Source organism: Camelus ferus, chromosome 17 (assembly GCF_009834535.1).
Source record: "Camelus ferus isolate YT-003-E chromosome 17, BCGSAC_Cfer_1.0, whole genome shotgun sequence".
In the NCBI taxonomy this organism is placed as follows: Eukaryota; Metazoa; Chordata; class Mammalia; order Artiodactyla; family Camelidae; genus Camelus; species Camelus ferus.
In genome coordinates, this window is record NC_045712.1 from 27261737 (window position 1) to 27285335 (window position 23599).

The 23599-nt window shown below is 40.9% G+C and overlaps 1 protein-coding gene across 6 annotated transcripts in view; it reads right to left on the reverse strand.

The window, feature by feature from the left end:
* Positions 1–23599, reverse strand: part of KLHL18 (kelch like family member 18) — a 47754-nt gene that overhangs the window by 12798 nt on the left and 11357 nt on the right. For 4 of the 6 annotated variants that reach the window (XM_032458659.1, XM_014558124.2, XM_006173472.3 and 1 more), the window contains 3 exons: positions 9341–9471; positions 7847–7987; positions 947–1145 (listed from right to left, as the gene is read on the reverse strand). In XM_032458659.1, coding sequence (XP_032314550.1) covers positions 947–1145; positions 7847–7987; positions 9341–9405 — 405 coding nt within the window. In that variant the 5' untranslated portion in view covers positions 9406–9471. Of the gene's footprint in view, positions 1–946; positions 1146–7846; positions 7988–9340; positions 9472–22208; positions 22319–23599 lie in introns of all 6 variants that reach the window. The other 2 variants (XM_032458660.1, XM_032458661.1) reach the window with 1 other exon arrangement.

The window sequence follows — 23599 nt, forward strand, 5'->3', positions numbered from 1 at the left end:
AACCTGTCAAAGGTTCCTTCTTCCTTTCTATATTGCAAGCAAGTGCTTGCTGACCTTCTCTCCTGCTGCTCTTGCACCCTCTTCCTAAATTCCTTCCACTACTCTAGCCAAGCTGGCTGCCCCCTTCACCTAGAATGCCCCCATCTCTTCCTTTTCATCTAAACCTCCTGCCCTTTCTTTAAGGCTTGGTTACAGATCCATGCTCTCCAAGAAGCCTGCCCTAATGACTCCAGTCACAAGGGTATCTTCCTCTAAAGCCCCGCAGCCCTTGCAGAATATGTCACTCGAATAAATGTGAGCTGCCCTAGGTCATGTGAACTAGTGGCAGAGCCAGGGACAGAACTCCTTGCCCTTGGGATGGGGCTCTTTTCCCCAAATCTCAGCACCCACGCTGCTGAGCTCAGGATCCACTTTTCTAATGGTCACTAATACGCAGAAGTGAGGACTCTTCAGACATTAAGGAAATGAGCTGAGTTGGGACTAACATCCCAAGGGCTTGCCTCCTGGAGCCTAGGACTGCCCAGGCACAGCCTCATGATAGGCCAGGACTCTTGATCAACTGGCCTAACAGGCAGAGACCTTGCTGTGGTGGTGCTCTGGGTGCCTGCAGGGCCAGGTCCGATTCATCCCCACATCCAACACCATCCACTGCTCAGCCATTTCCAGTTCACAGAAACATTTCTAATAATAAATTTTGGAACTAACCCAAACATTGAAGAATGAGGGACACGGGATTGATAATATCAGCTGAATATTACTTAAAGACACTAAAATGTATTTTAAAATGTTAATGAAAAACGCATATGGTATAATAAAACAAACCCGAAACAGACAACAGTTGCACACACACCAGGATCTACATTTTGAAAAGAGTGAAACAGGAAACGAAGACCAGGAAGAGCAGCAGCCCTGGTGTCACCTGTGGATTGCGCCATGCTCTACAGACCTGCTCCTCTGATTTCACATTCAACTCGTCCCGAGACACCAGCTCCAGTACATCTTCCAAGGGCAGGGCCAGGAATTCCTCTGACATGGACACCTCCACAAAGTGCTGGTGGATGAAGCTGTTGGCCGCGTCATACAGCACGGCGCACATCATTGTCTCAGCAAACTGGCGGACACCCAGGCAGTTTTTGGGGTGAAGCCTTTTGGCAGGAGAGGATATGAAAAGAAAATTCAGAAGAAGAATGTTTTCTCCCATCATTCTCAAGCTGGTTCTGAGCAGGGCTGCAGAATGGAAAAAAACAAGCTTGGCCCTCAGCTTTGTTTGACATCCACTGTGTGACATCAGGTGAGCCTCTGTGGACTCAACTCGTAAAGGTATAAAATTAAGACACATTATCCTCAAGGGTCCCAACCTCTTGGACCTAGTGCTCTGTGTGTCTAGGTGAAGTGAACTCTCTGGGAAGTCCCGGCAAGCAGCTCTCAGGAGAGAAGACTAGAGCACATACTAGAAAACCGTTTGCTTTTTTTCAGCTGTAAACATTCTTGGTTGAGTGTCCACCTCTGGTCACCAGGAAGGCCCTGAAGTTGTAGAATGAGAGTTTAAACCACCTGGAGAGATGACTTCTTTAACACTGGGACCCTTACACTCTTTCCTGTTTCCATTCAAGCCGAACTCAGATAGAGAAACAGCAGCAGCTATCGCGTACGTGGCACCATCAGGGAGTAAAGTACTTTGCCAGGCCCTTTATACACATTTCCTAGAATCTTTTTAACAGCACTCCAAAGTAGTAATTGCTCTTATTTTTAGATCAAAAACTGAGGCTCAGAGAAACTAAGAAACGTGCTCACAGTCTCTCTAAAAGCAGGTGGTGCTGCTGAGACTGAACCTGGGTCTTCTGTACATGGTCCCACAGCCCCAGGGCAGACCTGCACTCATCAGGGCCAGGGAACCCTTGGGTAAATCCTGGCCCTGCCGCCCTGGGCGACTTGGGTGGATTCCTTGGGCTCCTCAAGTTTCAGTAAAAGCCTCACCTGGAAAAAGATGATGACAATAGTTACCCAACTCCTAGGGCTGTAGCCATGATTAAGTAGGAATGCAGAAAATGCACTCAGCACGGTGCCTGGTATGAAGTTAGCTGCTGTTTTAATTTTTATTATGGTTGTTTTCCTTACTACTATTGCATCTGAGAACATCTCAAATGAATCCTATGTAGTTCAGAAATCTTGGTGACAGCAGACCCTTGGTGACAGCAGTAGACCCTCATTTTGATTTTGTGACTGACAATCTTGCAATGGGAGATAGTATGTATCAGATTTAAACTGCCCGGGTTTACTTTTCTTTGCAAGAATGCTTTCTCTCTCCTCCCCAACCCCGTATTGATTTAAGGCTTAAAGTAAGTTATACTTATTAATCAATATTTGCCAATGCCCCCAGCAGCAGACCTGGCAGGGAGAGAAAGGGCAGAGCATCTCAGGAGCCTAGCTTTATGACTACTTTAAATTCTACACAGCTGTTGTTTCAGTCCAGCCTCAACTGGCTCTGTTCATTGCTTTGAAAACCTAAGTGCATTTCCAAAGGCCAAGGAAACAGGAGCACTGAGCACACGTAGGCAAGCAGCATGGCCAGTGAGGAACACGAGTCTCAAGTCAGAACATTAGCTCGGTTATCCGTCAAATAACGTCAGCCTTTCTCCTGGATGAGACTTGTTAAAAGCGCTTTACATGTGTATGGCAGGTCAGATATGAGGACAACCCCCCCCGGGCCTCTACAGCAAGTGTGTCATTCATCCCCAGGATGCTCTGACATCAAGTTAAGAGGACGGTTCAAATGCCATGGACAGGGAACTGCAAGAGGCCAAAGACATGGGAAAGGATGATCAATATTGCTGACTGGCACATTTCCATCCTCTCCCTCTCAGGTTAGGATTCCTGTGCTTCACCTCTGGTTGTCTCTGACTGCCTTAGCATAATACAGATCGCAGAATACACCTTCCACTTAACTAGGCTTTCCCATCTCAGAGGACGGGATGTGGGGAGCCTGTTTGTAAGCCAACCAGTCAGGAAGGAGGAGGGAGAGCTGCCATGCAGGAGAGGGGACCATCAGGAGAAGCAGGGAGACAAGAGAGAAAATAAACCTAGGGGGGCAGGTAGAGACCCACATCATTCAAGAGCCCCTTCACAACCTTCTTCCTTGCTGACATAGCTTGACTTGGTAAGGAGAACTTGATAAGAGGTAATGGTTCCCAAGGCACACAGTAATCAAACTGACGAAAATTAAGGATAAGGAGAAAATATTAAAATCAGCAAATAACATACAAGGGAACTCCCATAAGTTTATGAGCTGATTTTTCAGCACAAACTCTATAAGCCAGAAAGGAGTGGCACGATCTATTTGGAGATGGAAGGGGAAAACTTACAACCAAGAATACTCAATCCAGCAAGGCTCTCATTCAGATTTGATGGAGAAATCAAACGCTTCACAGATAAACAAAAGCTAAAAGAATTCAGCACCATCAAACCAGCTTTACAACAAACGTTAAAGGAATTTCTCTAGGCATCAAGCCATAAGAAAAGAGAACAAAAAGAAGAGAAAAAAAACCTGCAAAAGATTGCTTTGGCAGTTCGGGGTCTTTTATGGTTCCATATAAATTTTGGAATTGTTTGTTCTAGTTCTGTGAAAAATGCTGTGGGTATTTTGACAGGGGATGCATTGGATATGTAGATTGCTTTGGGTAGTATGGCCATTTTGATAAGGTTGATTCTTCCAATCCAAGAGCACAAGATATCTTTCCATTTCTTTGTATCATCTTCATTTTCCTTCATCAATGTTTTATAGTTTTCAGAGTATAGGTAACCTCCATAGTTAAGTTTATTTCTAGGTATTTCGTTGTTTTTGATGCAATGGAAATGTTTATGCCAGTTATAAAATTCTGGTTTTTGAAGTGAAAAAAAGTGAATGAAGGGCTACAAATAGCAAAATATCCTTCTTTTTAAGGGTGAGTTATATTCCATTACAAATACATGCTGCGTCTTCTTTATCCATTCATCTATTGATAATGCACTTACGATGCTTCCTTATCTCGGCAATTATAAACAATATTGCTCTTAATAGTACGGTATATGTATCTTTTTGAGTTAATGTTTTTGTTTTTCTCAAACACATCCCCAGCAGTGGAGTTTTGGGCCATGTGGTGGTTCTATTTTTGGGTTTTTGAGAAACCTCCATATTGTTTTCCATAGTGGCTGCACCAATTTGCATTCCCACCAACAGCGTACAAAGGTTCCCTTTTCTCCACATTCTTGCCAACATTTGTTATTTATGTTCTTTTTGATGACGGCCATTCTGACAGGTGTGAGATGATATCTCATTGTGGTTTTGATTTGCATTTCCCTGATATTAGTGATGTTGAGCAACTTTTCATGTTCCTGTGGGCTATATGCATTTCCTCTTTTGGAAAAATGTCTGTTCAGTTCTTCTGCTCATATTTTAAATGGGTTGGTTGTTTGGTTGTTTGCTTTTTAACTGAAGTACATCTGATTTAAAATGTATTAGTTTCTCGTGTACAGCATGGATGACTTGGAGGGCATTATGCTAAGTGAAATAAGTCAGTCTAAGAAAGACAAATACTGTAAGATATCACATGCGGAATCTGAAAAATACAACAAACTAGTGAATATAGCAGAAAAGAAACAGACTCTCAGATGTAGAGAAGGAACTAGTGGTTACCAGTGAGGAGAGGGAAGAAGGGAGGGGCAAGATGGAGGTGGAGGATTAAGAGGTACAAACTATCAGGTATAAAATAAACTACAAGGATGTACTGTACAACATGGGGAATACAGCCAACATTTTATAATAACTATAAATGGAGTAAAACTTTTAAAAATTGTCTATCACTATACTGTATATCTATAACATATATTGTATATCAACTATACTTCAATTACAAAAATATGATATTGTAAAAACTCTTCAGCAAGTGGTTTTGGGAAAACTGGATAGCAGTATATAAATCAATGAAGTCAGAATACTCCCACTCCATACACAAAAATAAACCCCAAATGGCTTAAGGACTTAAATATAAGACAAGATACGATAAATCTCCTAGAAGAAAACATAGGTAAAACATTCTCTGACATAAATCTTAACAATGTTCTCCTAGGGCAGTCTACCCAGGCAATAGAAATAAGAGCAAAAATTAACAAATGGGACCTATTTAAACTTAAAAGCTTTTGCACAGCAAAGGAAACCATAAGCAAAACAAAGACAACCTATGGAGAAAATAGTTGCAAATGATGCGACTGACAAAGGCTTAATCTCCAGAATATATAGACAGCTCACACAACTTAACAACAAAAAAAACAAACAACCCAATCCAAAAATGGGCAGAAGACCTAAACAAGCAATTCTCCACTGAAGACATATAAATGGCCAATAGGCGCATGAAATAATGCTCCATATTGCTAACTATAAGAGAAAGGCAAATCACAACTACAAAGAGGTATCACCTCACACCAGTCAGAACTGCCATTATTCAAAAGTGTACAAACGATAAGTGCTGGAGAGGGTGTGGGGAAAAGGGAACCCTCTTAGACTATTGGTGGGAATGTAGTCCAGTGCAGCCATTATGGAAAACAGTATGGAGATTCCTCAAAAAACTAACTGTATTCAGTATCTTGTAATAACTATAACGAAAAACGATGTAAAAATGAATATATGTATGTATATGCATGACTGGGACATTGTGCTGTACACCAGAAACTGACACAGTATAATCGACAGTACTTCAATTAAAAAAAAAAAGATATTGTAAAACAAATAAATAAACAAATATAAACAGATAAAGTCATTTACTAAAGTAAAAAAAAAAGATGTAATGCAACATCAGAGGCAGGAAGCAGTGACCTGAATTAAATAAGTTATTGGCTTGTTTCACTGATGCATTTGATGTTCCAATCCAGTTCTGAGAGAAGAGTTTTTTGCACACTACAGTGCTCACCTAAAACAGAGGAGGCCCATTCACCTGAAGGCTAGGGAAAGGGCCACAAGAAAAATCAACCCCAACCTTAAGGGAAAAAGAAAATCAGCCGGCTAAAGACCTAACAGGCAGAGTGGCCTCAGGAACTGCTCTAAGAATTCTGAAGGCTTTGCAGCGTCTCTGTGCTCCGTCACTCCCGGTCCTTCCCACTACTGCTTGGGATGGCTTCCCTCAAGTTATTAGTGAGCAAACCCTGAAACGGAAGGGCTCTCTTCAAGAGCACACAGGAAGGGAGCAGCTGGGAGTCCCCATAACATTCTGCAGTCGGACTCAGGGAGAACCAACCCAGGGAACAGAAGTAGTGATGGTACCTGCTGGAAGGAAAGAGAAAGCAGCCACGCCTCTGGAGCCTGTGACAGGGAATAAAAATAGGAATAAGGTGTGAGTTTAGGCTTCAGAAGGGGACTTGCAGGGATGAACAGAAAAATGTCAAGAATGAACTCAAAATATCAGCCTTTGTGTTTAAGTACCTTTGCCTAATATAGCATTGGTGCATGTAAAAACTGCAATGGTCTAAAAAAATCACTTTTCTAAGCATCTTTGAGGTGACACTTCTTTATAACAGAGCCTGGATCCAGTGTGGACAGTGAGGACCTCAAAAGCCCCTAGGTGGAGCTGTTGTCCCCTTGTGAGAGTGGCCAACTTCACCCTTTCCAGAGGGCATCCCTTAGTCATTCTCCAAGCTCTGTGGGAACACAGGGATGAACCAAGTCCAGTCAGCATCTAAGAAGCTCACAATGTTTGCCCCCTCTCCCCATTCAGCCCTCCAGCCCAACCAGAAGGCATCCCAGGGCAGGTCAAGCCAGACTCTGGGGTTACGTTCTCACTACGTGGCCTCCAGATACAAAACCGAATAGGACCACCTAACTCACAATGAAACCACTCACCCTGAGCCCAGCACAGCGTGCCCTGTGTGGTAGCATCGTTACCATGGTTGTTACGACCAGCCACACACACAGCAGTGCTCACTGATGCCCCTGAGCACCACACGGCCAGGACGTTGACAGTGGGCAGGGTCCACAGAGCTTCCCAGTGAGCTGGGCTGCTGAAGCAGGAAAGGGAGAGGGAGAGCCTGGCTCTCAGAACGGATGAGGCTCAGGAGGGCAGATGTGAGGAGAGAGGAATGCTGGTCTTCAGGCCAGGGGCCTTGTGTTCAGAGAAGCACAGGAGAAGCCAGGCCTTGGAGAGCACCAACGACACGGGGTGCTGTTCTGGTTTCTCCCTGCCTGTGTGCAGCCCAGCATTGACCTTCACTCCCAAGCCTCAAGGGGTTAAAGGCGGCTTCTACCTTGTGACTAAGAGCTGTCTCTTGAAAGAGAGGAAGAGCCTTCTTGCCTGCTCAGTCCTCAAAATGTCATAGCCAAGTGTTGGAACATACATAGGTAGGGGTATAATCCACGGTCCTTCTCTACAAGAACATACTGTGATTGCTTCCAGGGGACTGAGGGGGACAGAGACTTCCAGGAAGTGAAACTGGGGTGGGCTCTTACAGAGCAGAAGGAAAAAGGAAGATCAAGAAATTCAAGGAAGAGCAAGGACCTAAACAAACATGGAGACAGCTGTGGAACAGTGAATACCTTGGGTGGTGGCTGGTCGGACTGGAGAGAGGACAGGAGAAGAGGTACATGTTGGACCAAGGCGGAGTGCAGGAGGGGTTCTATAAATCATGTTCCTCAAAGGTTCATCCCAAAGAACTGGGTACCACTTGATACTAATTTCAAGAAATGTCATTTTTGCAGTTAACTTCCCAGCTCACTCCCTTCCTAAGACCCTCTATGCCTCGAAGACTCAGCAAATTGGCAGGGGATTCCAGCAATGAAATGGTCTGCTCCCTGCCACGGGCCAGGCCCATCACATCACCTCACCGTTCTCGGAGGAACGTGCAGCAGGCGTCTTTGATGCTCTGCAGCTGCAGGAAACTCGCCCCCATCAGCAACGACTGGACATTTTGTTGGTCAATGGCTAGGTGGCCGTTGTAGGCAAAGTTGATCAGAGCTTCCAGGGCGCTAGAGGAAAGAGGAAAGAGGAAAGAGGAAAGAGGAAAGATGCTCTTATGTTCTTCAGAGATGGGTCTGGGCCCACAGGAGACTCAGGGCCTAAATGGACATTGTTACCTGAGGAATGGATGGACCCTGCTCTCAAATACATTTAGTCCATGTCCTTTGAGAATCTACCTAAATGGAATAGTTACTTCACCACACATCTACTTCTACTTCTTAGGTTGTCTCTACTGTCCAAATAATTTTATTACAGAAAGTTCTGAAAAGAGAAAGCAATGACCCACAATCTCACTACTGAATGGGTCCTAGGTTCACTTTCAGTTCCTGTTTGCCTGCATTCATAAACTGTATGGATAGAATCATGTCATACTTAGGAAGTCCTTTCCCATGTTGCTACACTGTCTTCAGGTTTAACATTTTTAGTGGCTGCTATACAGTAATTCAACATGTAAATATGCTATAATTTACTTCCTTTATTGGTAGGTATAATAGCCATTACCATCTTTTTGCCATTATAAATAATGTTTTTGTATTATTTCTTTGGGATAAACTTCCAGAATGAGGTTTCCAACATTTTTTCCTGCCTTCCAATTCACACCAAGAATGAAATCCAAATTCTGCTTATAGGGTTGTATGTGTTCTGGCCCCTCTACATCTCTCTGACCTCACCTCCTTCCACTCTTCCCTCCTCAATCTATTCCAACATGGTGAACACACACTCACCTCAGGGCCTTTTCACTGGCTGCTCCCTCTGTTTGGAGGGCTCCTCCCCCAGATGGTTCCCTCCCTCCCTTCAATTAAGGTCTTGGCTCAAGCTGTCACATCATCACAGAAGGCTTCCCTGATCACCCTGAAAGAGCACAGACCTCTACCATCATTTGCTAGTCTTTACTCTGCTACATGAGCTAGTGGCTACCATTTTGGAGATTACAAACAGAACATCTTCACTCATGCAGAAAGTTCTAATGAACAACACTGTTCTAGACTGATGAGAAGGGTATAGAATGAAGACACTTATTTAAAAACCTATTTTGCCAGCAAAAGGGCTAGCACAGAAAAGTAGAAAGAATAATACACCATGAACTTTGTACCGAGTCCTAGTTTAAAAAAAAAAATCCTGGACTTTAGTTCCTGTGAGATGCGTTACACTTTAATATAATAAAAACACATCAAAATTCTCTTCATCTTAACCCTGTCTCAGGCCAACTGAAGTTCTAGCTTGTTTACTGGTCACCTACTATGTGTATGGAGCTGTGTGAGATACTGGGTCCTGCTGGGAGGCTGTCAAATGGCACCAAATGCAAGGCTGAAGCTGCACCTAGAAAGCAGATCGTGGAACCTAATGGAGGAAGTTAGTACCTTGGGTCCATTCCTTGCATTACGATCTCATCCTGCTTGCACTCCATCATGTCATTTGTAAACATAGCGTGGAAGTACGGGATTGAAGCTGCTAAGACGATCCGGTGAGCACTGAATTTGTGGTCCCCAATCTGTGGGCAAAGTAAAATACAAAGACAGGTACTGAGGAATGCAAATACAAAAACCCACCCTGCCCCCTCCTTCCACAGCTTAACCCTCTGTCCGCTGGAGTGGTACTGAAGGCATCCCAGGACATGACAGCCAAGGCTTTTCACGGAGACCCTGAGGTATTTTAAACTCAGCATACTCAGTTACAGTAGGGGAATGCAGACAACACATTTTAATGAGGTATTAAAATGGTTAAAAAATTATAAGCCTGAATGCTTTAAGTGGCAGTTTTTATTTACACGGAAGTCTTTACTGCACCCCTCCAAATTCCCCCCACCAACTCAAAGACCTGATTTCTCTAACACTTTATCCCAATCTGAGTTTTATTAAATGGCAGATGGAAGAGACAACCTGGCCAAGAGCCCTGAAGCACCTACAGTAGGCTCCTTAAGAAGAGTATAAACATGTAGTGACAGGAAGAGATGAGGAGAAACAAGATCAGGCTTAAACAGGGGATCAAGGGGATCAAGGGCAGAGCAGGCATTGTAGGCACAGGTGTTGGGGGTCCCTGGGCACCAATCAGGCCATAGTAGACCACAAGGGGCCCAGAGTTCTCTTAGGAACATGACCCTGGAGGCAGCCAGCCAGAAGGACTGGGGCTGTGGACTGGCCAGTGCTCTGCACAGCTCACAGAGCTCACGGGGACAGAGGCAGACGAATTTGTACCAAATCCTCGTGGACACATCCTTAGTCTGGGGAGTTCTCTAAAGTGCTTTCCAACTACCTGCCAAAAGGATATTCCCTTTAACAAGCTTTGCCGTTTATAGCTCCAAGACATACAAACATTTCCACTTAAGAACTTTCTACTCTTCAGAAAGAGCAAAAGAATTTTTTTCCCCACCCCCTCACCCAAGTTCCACATTAGTGAAATGCCAGAGCCATCTCACTACCTGAGGCTCATCAATTTTTTGCGTCACATTTACTGAAGGATTCTAGTTCAGGTTCTGTCACTATGTCCTCTTTCTCACTAAACTTTAAGTTTACTATCTGTAAACTGTCCTTCAAGATCACATACACACAATCTTCCAAATACCAAAGGATCCTTAGCAGATTCAGATTCTATGAGCTCATATAATCCATGTGTTGTTCTACTACCAGTGCTGGGGACATTAAATGGCTGCATGCTTTGAGGGTTGTTCATAATTTAAAAAAAAAAATCACAGTAATACACACAAATATTTCTTAAAGTTGTTCTATGAGGCCTATAATGAAAAACCAAAGTTTCTGGCTCCCTGATTCCTGCTCCCAAGGGCAACCTTTTCCCTCTGGTATTTATCTCCACCTTTCTAAGTAATATGCCTATAATATTACTTCTTGAATTTTCACTTTTAGTTATTACTTGTGGTAGTCAGTCTCCAAACAGCTCCCAACAGACCCCTGGCATTGATGTCCCTGTGCATGCCCCTCCCACAGTGTCTCAGGGTTGGTCTGTGTGAACGTAGAAGTGATGGTGGTATGTTACTTTCAAGGCTAGGTCATAAAAGACACTGCAAATTCTTCTTATTGTCTCTCCTGGATCACTTGCTCTCAGGGAAGCCAGATAATAACATATCTTGAGGGGAGGCCCAGAGGACTGTGGCCCAAGGTGACACCTGGACTGCAACCTCAGGAGAGATCTTTAAGCTGCTTCTCAACTCCTGATGCACAGAAACTGTGAGATAATAAATATCTGTTAAGTCATTAAGTTTTTGTTTGTTTTTGGTGGGGGGGCGGGTAATTAGGTTTATTTATTTATTTTTGGAGGCAGTAGTGAGGACTGAACCCAGGATCTTGTGCAAGCTAAGCATGCTCTCTACCACTTGAACTATACCCTCCCCCTTAAGTTATTAAGTTTTGGGGTAATCTGTTATGCAGCAAAATATAACTATTATATTATCTATTTAATTCTTATGGTGGAAGATTAGGATTTTGTTCTGACACACTCTTCACAAACTACTCAACTTACTCTCTCCATCTTTCTACAGAATTATGACAAATTTTGGTTAAATCAGTATTAAGAGTTGCATTTTTAGGTCTACATGAATACTATTTGTAGCCAAGCCATGATGTACACACTATGATTACATTTCTTTGTCGGTATAATTTTTATCTTTCCTTAAGACAAAGTTCCCTGGTGGTCTAGTGGTTAGGATTCGGCACTCTCTCTCTCCTTAAGACAAGTAATATATAAAACTCCCTTTAGTATGTTCCACCAGGTACCCTGTCAGTTTGTTCTTGGGACACCCGTACTGGAACTCCATCCTTCTGGGAATTCCTTTCCCCTCATCCATGTTGGAATCCCTGTTTCCTGGATCCCATTTAGTCCTCTTCCTCATTAATTCCCTTGTTCTGGTGGAAAGTGTCTCCTAGTAAAGCTTCCTAAGAAAGGATGTACTAGAAACTGTTTTCATTCACAGCAAACGTGTAGGTTTTGTTCTCACACCAACCAGTTTTCCAACTCTCCAGACACCAACTAGTATCTCACAATTTAATTTAAATTCGACACTAACTACCTAGAATTAGTGCAGACCCCACAGGTTAAGGACTCAGTCCCACCAGACTCTGTCCCCCTGTTCCAGATGCCAGTTTCATGTCTGGGCCACTCGTACTTCTGACCCATCAAGCTGTAAGGCTGGGGTCGGGGGGTTTCCCACAACCCCTTCCTCAGCTTTGATAATCTGCTAGAATGGGATTTTTATGGAGGCTCCATTAAGTAGGCAGGACTGATTAAATCATTGGTCACTGGTGACTGGCTCAATCTCCAGCCCCTCTCACCGCCCCAGAGGTAGGGCTGAAAGTTCCAACCACATGGTTGGTTCCTCCAGCAACCAGCCCCAACCTGCCACTATCTAGGGGCTCATCAGGAGTTACCGCATTAGCACAAACTCAGGTGTGGCTGACAGCATCTCCTCTCACCCTTATCACTCAGGGAATTCCAAGGGTTTTAGAAGCTCTTGTGTCAGCAACTAGGAACAAAGAGCAAATATTACAACCACAAATGCTTTTTTCACCCTTACTACTCAGGAAACTATAAGGATTTTAGAATCTCTGTGCCAGGAACCAGGGACAAAGGCCAAATATATATTTATTACACCACTCAACCAGAGGGCAGATGCACAATATGTCTAGAAATGTCTCTATTATCCTAAGTTCAGGTGATAAGTTTACCCGGCTATAAAATTCTAAGTTGAGGATTTTTTTCTGCCAGAATTTTAATAGTATTGTTCCAATGTCTTCTGGTTTGTTGCCTTTGAGAAAGCTAATGCCGTTCTGAATAATAACCCTCTGTATGTGCCTGTTCTCTCTAGAAGCTGTTAGGACTTCCTCTGTATTCTCAGAGAGCTGAAATCTCACAGGGCTGGAACTTGGGAGTTTTCTTTTATTCACTGTGCTGTATCAATCAATAGACATTATTTTAGTTCTGAGAATATCTTTTCATACCACTTCTTTGATAATTTCCTCTTCTCCACTGTCTGTTTTTCCTCTTCTTTAATTTCCATCAGTCAGGTGTTAGAACTCTTGGAATGATCCTTTATAATTTATTTTATCTGTTCTCCCCAGCTTTCCACCTCTTTCATTTGGTCTGTCTCCTGGGAACCTTATTCAATTTTACATTTCAGTATTCCTGTGTTGTATTCTTCATACTTGCTATGATACTTTTAGTTTCCAAGAGATCTTTGTTGTGTTCTGGAGGTTCCTTTTTTTTTTTTTTTTTTTAAAGAATCTAGTTCATCTTTCATGAATGCAGTATTTTTTCTCTACTCTCTCTCAAGATAGCATCGTTAAAATTTTTCCTTCTCCTCCTCTCTTCTTTTACTGTCTCTCTGAGTTCTTTTCTCTCCCATTTATTTGTTCTGGTCCCTGTCTTTTATGTTCTTTAAACATCTCATGACACTTGGCTAATGCTCACACTTTCAAAAGTTGTTTCAAAGCTGAGTATGGGGGCTAAAAGCTTGTCAACTGTTGGACTTCACCTCAGGGTGAAGAATCTGCCATTTTATGGAGGACCCTGAGAAGTAGACAGTATCTTTAGGACTTCTTCTCTGGGACTAAATTTATCAGAGAATGATCTTCCAATCTCTTGCATGGGAGCACCTTCCTGCAGATATTCTGAAAACTGCGTGAGAGAGGGGAATGGTCCTACTAATCACTATTGACAACTTTGTCTTAAAGCCCTTATTTTCAGTTTTGCTCCATATTCCATTCCATCATCTGTGCTTGCTGTGCCTCTGGTTCAATATCTAAGACTAATACTTTGTCTCCTGAGAGAGCAGGGGAGAGGCTGCAGGCATCTGCTTGCTTTTCACACAGACTTTCAACTAATCTTCCTGTTTTCAGTCTGTGGTTTCTCAGACTCAAGCTATCTCAGGGTCCTGCATTACAAATCCTCTTTCTTAGTTTCTCCCACATAGCAGGCACTTTCAGTTCCTCTGGCCACCAAGTTCATCACACTTGCTTTCTGGTTTCAACATTCCATTAACCTCTCATTTGCTGATCTCTCTTCTCCCTCTTCTTCCTCTTACTATTCATTGTAGAATTACAGCAGGGAATGGAGGTTGAAATGTGTATTCAATTTGCTGTGTTAAGCTGCTGTGTATTTATTTTTCATCTAGAAAGTAAACAGGAGACAAAACAAGCCATATGTGCATGAACTAGGTGACCTGATTTCCCAAAAAAGCTCAGCTAAAGAGAAGACAGGCCTATCTTGGGATATGCTGGCCAGATTACATCTGAATTCTATGTTCAGTTAAGGGGAACAACAAATTTGTCTTCCTCTAGAAGAGGGGGACCAAGATGGGGAAGGGTCTGGAAGCTACATCTTATGCGAGGGAAAGCTAAAGGATAGTTTGGAAAAGGTAATTTAGCAGGGACTATAGCTGTCCTCAGAGACTAGAAGGGCTATCACAAGGATGAGGCAGATCTAGAAGTTACAGGGAGGCAGATTTTGGTTTATCATAAAGAATAACAGCTTATCACCTAAAAATGTTTAGGGAAAGTCCTTGACTGGTTCTAAAACTATTAAGGGACCTTCTAATTCTATAGTCCTGGGATAATACACTTTGTGAAAAGCTTTAAAAAACACCCCAAATACTCTCATTTGTAATCTCAGTTAAAAAAAAAAATTAGATGATCATTTATGGAGTTCCTTTTGCAAAGTACCCCCCTTTACACATATTTTTCTCATTTTACTCCTCACAGCCACCCTGGTCTAGAGATTAAAATTCTCAGTGTCAGGGCCAGCTCTACTATAGATGTAAGCAAATTGCTTAATGTTAGCATGGCTCAGGTTTCCAGGTTGGAATGTAGGATTATTACTTACGGGGGCATGGCAAGGAATATACTAGTAAAAAAAATTTGAGATTCTCAAAAGAGCACTATAAATACTGGAAAATATATCACAACCAACCACTCTATTAGACAGTATTAGAAAGTTCAGCATGGCATTAAAGGTTAAAATACTTGCCAGTCTCTACCCGTGTCCATCCCAGGGGAGGCAGACAGCACAAGCCAGAGTACATATACACTGCAAGTGTCTAAGGCCAGCTATTCCCTTTCTGCATGACTCTTCCTTTCACCTCTGAGCCTCAGTTTCTTCATCTGTAAATAAGGAGCTTTAACTGGATCAGATTTCTCAAAAGGTAGTAGTTGGGTTAGTAACAGTAGCCTAACATGAATTCAGTAAAGCTTTTCTTTAATCATGTTGGCATCTACATGCATTCGAAAAATAACTGTACATACACCTAAAACATATCAATTATCTGGACCACAGATTGGTGCACACGCAGATTTGAGGGCCCCTTGCAATAACTCTTCAAAATCCCTGTAGCATGGGAACCCCTGCATCACAGGTTCTCAGAGGTCCCTCCTGGTTAGTAGAGTCTGAGACCATGACTAAGCAAAAGGAACTAGAAGTCCTAAGCACCTCATGTCTACCTGAGTTTTGATTTGCCTTAATATACACACACACACACACCCTTCCCATTTTCTTTCTTGAAAAGACTGGGAAATTTTCCATTCCCGGCTCTGCCCTGGTGGTATCTTTGGATCAACAGGGAGAATGTAGCATGACACCACAAATTCTGCTCCCCATCACAGGCAGCTGGGGCTCAAGATTCAACCAGTTGCTTATTCAAGAAGGAAAAGCAGCAGGGCAAAATCTGAGTTGGGAGTAATCTGAGACAGGTGTTCCCAAAGAAAGCAAAAGAGATACCTAGAATAGATTCCTCTTTGATGGAAAACATTTTGATACTACTGCTTCAAGGAGCCCACAATGAACATAAATTAAACAATAAGTGAACGGTTAAGTGCTCTGCCTGTGCAGACAGAATACCTTTGGGATCAGGGGATTTAAGACTAAGCTTTTAGGCAGTCACAAGAGATGCTGAAAGTGCATGATAAGTAATAATTCATAATTTTACTAAGGCATATATTTGAATCATTAAGACCATGAATCTGGTGTGTAAGGAAGAGTCTATAAGAGTAAGTAGGGATGGATTAATCTCGAAAATTCCTTTAGGGTAGAAACTCAACAATTCCAAGTTCTTTAAGAGAGATAGCACATTATCATAGATAAGAACAGGTACCCGGGAATTAAAGTACCTGGGTTCAAATCTAGATTCTGCCATTTACAAGCTGTGTAACTCTGGGCTAGTAACTTAACTTCTCTGTGCCTAAATATATGAATTTGCAAAAATGGGGTAAACAGTACCTCCCTCGTGGGGTTATTGTGTGGATTAAATTAGCATTTAAAATAAGGCGTTTAAAACAGTGCATGGCACATATTAAGTGCTATATATTAAGTGCTTATTAGATAAATAAGTAAAATGTCCTTACATTCAGAACTTTGTAGAAGTTATTTTTAAGGCACTTATAGAAGGGGTCAGCAAACTATGGCCTATGAGACAAAATCTGACTTGCTCCTTCTTGTTTTTGTGCGGCCCATGAGCTAAGTGTAGTTTTTACATCTTTAAATGGTTGAAAAAAATCAAGATAAATATTTCATGACATGTGAAAACTATATAAAATCCAAATTTCAGTGTCCATAGACAAAGTTTTACTGGAACACAGACATGCTCATACAATGGCAAAGTTGAGTAGCTGTGGTAGTGACCAATGGCCTGCAAAGCCAAAAATATTTACTGTCTGCTTCTTTATAGAAAAAGATAACTGACTTTCACTCTAGAGTCACAGGGAACAAATATTATGAAAAAGGATGTGAACACATTCTCTAGAAAGGAGAAGATGCTGATCACTTATTCAAGACCCTCCATTCTCTGCCCACATCACATCTGATTTGCTGCTGGTATTCACAGACTCCCCTGCTGAACTAGTGTGAACTGCCAGCACTCTGTGAACTCCTGATATAAACAGTGTCTTATACAAAACGCTTGCTCCTTTTAAAAAGGAAGTGAGCTAAGCCTGAAATAGAGGCATTCACACTGGAGCCATTAATGGCCTATATGGGCCTGCCACCACCAACTGCCTTTTTTTTTTTTTTTTTACAACTTCACTTTCTTAACCATAGTTACACAATTATTCTTTCTCCAATGCCCCATGGAGTTTCAACGCTAATTAGCCTCAGGGAATAATGCAGCCTTGTCCATCAGAAATGTAGGAGGTGGACTGCATGGAGATGACTGGAAGCATCTGCCTTCCAACTTCAGGTACCAACCAATCCTCCACGTTATTCAGTTACCACCCAGTACAAAGCCAGCTTAGCCCAGCTCTCTATCCCCAACCAAAATCTTATCCACATGTTAGACCAGTAAGACTATGCCATGTTGGAGATGTGAAGCCTCGAGTATTGCACTTTTCTGTTTTTACCTACCCTGGCGGGCTTCAAACTCCCTGAGGTAGTAAGGGTCTTGTATATCCCCTAAGTAGTTCAGTAAATATTTATTGAAATGAAAATACCAACTCTACCATTAATAGCAGCCCAGAAAATCAATAATTCCCTGGGAAAATAAATTAACCCCATAGAAAAGGTGGCAGTTTCATTAAAGGTTATAGTTAAAATGGACTGCAGGTTCTCTCAGTTAAATTTAGAAAAGGATATGGAAGACTGAGCAGGCGGCATTGTGATTTTCCACTCATTTTTCCCAAAATTTTCTTACATGTATAAATAGGTATAATAAATCTGCAAATAACCACAACATTTGAGGGCTATTACAACAACAATCTATTATTATTTACTAAACTAGATATAATATGGTTTCTATGTATCTTTATAATTAAATATAGCTATTAACTATATATTAATAATGTTATACTAGTATATTAACTGTGAATCATCTATAACATGATGATGATGATCTAGGAATGACTTTAGGCTACTTGAAGGTCAACAGAAAACACTTGTGGCTTCAATACATGCCACTAAAAAACCTCCCAAAACATGACTAGCTAGTTTAGCTCCATCCAGCATAACTTCCCTCCTGGGAATGCCTCCTATCTTCATTCCCACCACACTGTAAAACATACGACCTAGGCCCTACCAATTAGACCCTTCCTCAGGATTCTTCAAATGAGAAAGAAGGAAGAGGGACAATCCCCAGGCAGCAAGGAGCCATTAGGCACTCCATCACCTTCTGTATGTGATGAACCCAGTCTGCAGGGTGGGGAGGATGCTGACCAAAGAGGGAGAGTCTTGGCAGTATTTTAGTCCCCCAGGACCGTCATCACCCCTGTCTTTTCTCCTGTTTGACTACATAAGCCAATAAATGACTGCTCTAGACTACTGAGGCTAGTTTTGCCATTAAGAGCCAACATTCTGAACACTGTGGTCTGCAGAAAGCCCTGGGGGAGTGCAGGAAAGGGGGATCCCTCCTTCCTGGCCTTAATAGATGAGCTCTAACTAAAGGAGGTTTCAGCTGTGCCTGGGCCCTGGTGATGCTTCAAGGCCCCCAGTCTGATCCCTAGTTAAGTCTTAAAGGACCTCATGTGTAAAAATACCACGGTGACGGCATCTGCTACAGGCATCAAAGGCATAAAGCAAACAATGTTTCATTGACTGGGAACACTGCAGGGGATACGGAAGTGGTCAACAGATATCTGCTGCATGGATGACTCATTTTTTGAATTCCTAGCAGTTTATTTTCTGGGAAAAGTTACCATAACTTTGGATAGAGGATAACCAAACCCAGTATCTGATTCTCCATCATAACTGGGGTCTGTGACGTGTCTGAGGTCAGACAGACAAGAACTAGGGCCATTTAGTGTCCTCTTCTGTAAGTGTGAACAGTAGATTCTCAAGAAAGTTACTCCTTCCTCACAACTCCACTTTCCCCTTCCCCCACCGTAACGATACCCTGATAATTTTAATAGCCCTATAGCTAATAAGGAAATTGATTTTGTAATTTTAAAACTTCCAAAAAGGAGATCTCCAGGCTCAGGTGATTTCATTAGAGAATTCCACCAAACATTTAAAAAAGAATTAACACCAATTTTAAACAATCTCTTCTAGAAAATAAGAGGGGGCAACTCAAATATATTTTATGAAGCTAGTACAGTACAAAAAAAGAGATAATTACAGACCAATATCCCTCATGAATATAGATGCAGAAATCCTACCCAAAAACCCACAAAAAATGCCAAACCCTGTCCAGAACTAACCTGAATATCTGAGTTCAGTAAGGTCAGTACAGAAGGTCACAGGATACAATATCAACATAGAAAATCAACTGTATTTCTATATACTATCAACTAACGTGTAAACCAAAATTTATAATTATATAATTGCTTAAAAAATTAAATATTTTAGTATAAATCTAACAAGCTGATTTACAGGACTTATCTGCTACAAAATGTTGATAAAAGACATTAAAGGTCTAGATAAATGGAGAGACATACTGCGTCCAAGGATTACAAGACTCAACACAATAAAGACATCAATTCTCCCCTAAATTGGAGTACAAATTTGATGCAATTTCTGGAATCAAAATTCCAGCAAGATTATTTTTATAGATATGGACAATATTATCCTAAATTTTATATGGAAAGGCAAAGGAACTAAAATGGCTAAAACAATTTTGAACAAGAATTCAGTGCAAATGGCCAAGAAGCACATGAAAAGATGTTTAACATCGTTAGTCATCAGGGAAATGCAAATCAAAATCACAATGAGATACCACTTCACACTCATGAAGATAGCTATTATCAAAAAAACAAAAACAAACAACAAACAAAAAAACCAACCCAGAAAACAATAGGCATTGGTGAAGATGTGGAGATACTGGATCCCTTGTGCATTGCTGGTGAGATGCAAAATGATGTAACCATTATGGAAAAGAGTTTGGTGGTTTCTCAAAAAGTTAAACATAGAATAACAGTATGACACAGCAATTCCACTCCTAGGTAAATATCCCAAAGTAGTGAAAGCAGTCTCAGAGAGGTATTTGTACTACACTCATATTCATAGCACCATTATTCACAGTAGCCAAAAGGTGGAAATAACACAAGTGCTCATCAATAGCTAAATGGATAAAATGTAGTATAGAATATTATATACATAAAGCAGAATATTATTCAGCTTTAAAAAGAACGAAATCAAGAGAAAGATAAGCCACAGATTGGACGAAAGCATTTGAAAAACACATGTCTGATAAAGGACTGTTACTCAAAATATACAAAAACCTCTTAAAACCCAACAGTAAGAAAACGAACGGCTGAATTTAAAAATGGGCAAAAGATTTTAACAGATATCTCACCAAAGAAGATATATAGATGGTAAATAAGCATATTAAAAGATGCTCCACACCATGTCATCAGGGAAATGCAAATTAAAACAACAAAGAGAGAATACACATCTACCAAAATGGCCAAAACCCAGAACACTGACAACACCAAATGCTAGCAAGGATGCGGATCAATAGAAACTCTCATTCATTGCTGGTGGGAATGTAAAGTGGTACAGCCACTTTGGAAGACAGTTTGGTACCTTCTGACAGAACTAAACGTATTCTTACTGTATGATCCAGCAATCACGCTCCCTGTGTTTTCCCAAAGGAGTGAAAATGTATGTCCACATAAAAATCTGCACATGAACATTTACAGCAACTTTAGTCATAATTGCCAAAACCTGGAATCAATCAAGATGTCTTTCAGTAGGTGAGTGGATAAATAAACTGTGGTACATCCAGTCAGAGTATTTTTCAGCACTAAAAAGAAATGAGCTATCAGGCCATGAAAAGACATGGAGGAATCCTAAACGCATATTTAAGTGAAAGAAGCCAATCTGAAAAGGCTACATGCTGGATGATTCCAACCACATGACATTCTGGAAAAGGCAAAACTATGGCAATATAGTACAAGGATCAGTGGTTGCCAGGGGTTGGGGAGGATGATCAGGTGGAGCACAAATGATTTTTAGGGCAGTGGAACTACTCTATGTGAATATTATAAAGGTGGATACGTGTCATACACACATCTCAAAAATCATAGAACATACAACATCAAGAATGAACTCTAATGTAAATTAGGGATGTTGGGTGATAATGATGTGCTGGTGTAGGTTTATTGATTACCCTCTGGTGCAGGATATGATAGAGGTGCGGGCTGTGTGTGCTGTGGAAATAGGGAGTGTATGGGAAGTCTCCATCTAAATGTCCAATTTTCCTGTGAACCTAAAGCTGCTCTAAAAAAATAAAGACTATTTTTTTTAAAAAAGGTGAAATTTGAATACATACCGTAACATGGATGAACCCTGAAAACATTATACTAAGTGAAACAAACTAGACACAAAAGGATAGTATTTTATGACTCCACTTATATGAAGGGTCTAGAATAGGGCAAATCATAGGGACAAAAAATAAAATAAAGACTACCAGGGCTGGGGGAAGGGGCAATAGCAAATTACTGCTTAATGTTTATAAGATTCTGCTTTGGGTCATAAAGTTTTGTAAACAGCAGTTATGGTTACACAACATTGTAACTGCATTTAATGCCAGTGAGTTGCACACTAAAAAATGGTTAAAATCAGGGAAAAAGTAAAATAAATGAAAGAATAAAGCAGGAGGAATATAACCTTACCGATTTCACGATTTATTATACATAAAGCTAGAATAAGCAAAACTGTGTTGTACTAGTTCAGGGATAGGGACACTGACCAATGAAACAGAACAAAGAACCCAGAAGTAGCTCCACACAGGTATAGCCAAATGATTTTTGACAAAGATACAAAAGCATTTGTACCCCAAATGGAGGAAAGAGAGTCTTTTCAGCAAACAGGGCTGAAGCAATTAGACATCCTTAGGCAAAAAAAAAAAAAAGAACTTCAACATACATCTCAGTTTGCACAAAAATTAATTCAAAATGGGTCATAGATTCTTAAATGTAAAACTTTAAAATATAGAACTTTTAGAAAGAAACACAGGAGAAAATCTTCAGGACCTAGGGGGTGGTGAAAATTCTTAGGCATGAGACCAAAAATACAATCTATAAGGAAAAAAATTGATAAATCAGACTGAATCAATTAAAAACATTTGCCCTGTGAAAGACTCTGTTAAGACAATTAAAAGACAACCTAAAGCCTGGGGAAATATTTGCAAACTTGCAATATAAATAAATAGATTATATTTACAAATTGAAGGCCCAGTGTCTCTTGGCCTCAACTTTATCTGCTTGTAAAATGGGGGACACTTATACTACCCTTAAGAAAGACTTTTTCAAAATTGAATGATACAAAAGAAATGAAAGATCTTATTAAAGACAGACTCAGTAGGACCTCATTTAAGGGTGCAGGTCTTGGCTCTCCTGTCCTTCCTCTGCAGGAATCCAAGGAACGGGGATCAGCAGAGTATGTTTTCTGGATGGTGTGAACGGGCCTCCCCAGATCTGAATAAGCAGAAGAATCCAGTTTCATAAAAACGGTAGACTACACTAGCGTAGAAATCTTCCCACTACATACTCTGAGAGGTGTGTGATGAAACAAAAACAAGAGTATTATTTTTTTGCAAAATATACTGAAAAATTTGTATTATTATTTGTAAATACTACTATTTAATAATAGGACTTAATACTATTTAATAATATATTTTTGACATATTTGTCAAATATGAGTCCTATCTGACAAAGGACTCATATCTATATATATAAAGAACTCTAAAAACTCAGTAGTAAAAAAAACCAAAAACAATCCATGAGAAAATGGTCAAAAGACATAAAGAGACATTTCATCAAAAAGGATATACAGGTGACAAACACATGAAAAGATATTTAACAGCATTACCAATTAGGGAAATGCAAATTTAGGTCATGAGATAGCACGACTCATTTCACAAATGGCTACAATAAAAAACAGTGATAATACCAAAAGTTGGTGAGGATGCAGAAGAACTGGATAACTGGATAACTCATTACGTTAGTGTTCTCCAGATAAACAGAACGGGTAGGATACGGGGGGGGGGGGTGTGTGTGTGTGCGCGCATGCGTGCGTGCGTGCGTGTGTGTGTACAGAGATTCAGGTAAGACTTCTAGATTGCAGTCTAGAGTCTGAAATCTGCAAGGCAGGCCAGCAAGTGGGAAAATCAGACAGGGTTTCTATGTCAAAATTTTGAAGAATTATTTCTTCTTAGGGAAACCTCAGCTTTTGCTTGTAAGACCTTCAACTGATTGGATGAGGCCCATCACATTATGGAGGGTAATCTGCTTTTCTTTAAGTCTACTCATTTAGATGTTAGTCACATCTAAAAAATATCTTCACAGCAACATCCAGACTGGTATTTGATCAAACAAGTGGGCATCACAGCCTAGTCAAATTGACATACAAAATTAACCATTGCACTCATATGTGCTGGCAGGAATGTAAAATGGTATAGCTTCTCTGGAAAATAGTTTGGTGATTTCTTCAAAAACTGAAAATGAATTTACCATGTGGCATGCCAATCATATGCTTGGGCATTTATCCCAGAGGAATGAAAATCTGCATTCATGCAAAATCCTGCAAATGAATGTTCACAGGAGCTTTATTCATAATAAGCAGAAACTGGAAAGAATCTAAATGTTCTTCAGTGGGTGAGTGGTTACACAAAATGTGACATCCATACCATGGAATACTACTCAGAAATAAAAAGGATAAAACTGTATACACAACAACTCAGATGGCCCTCAAACACA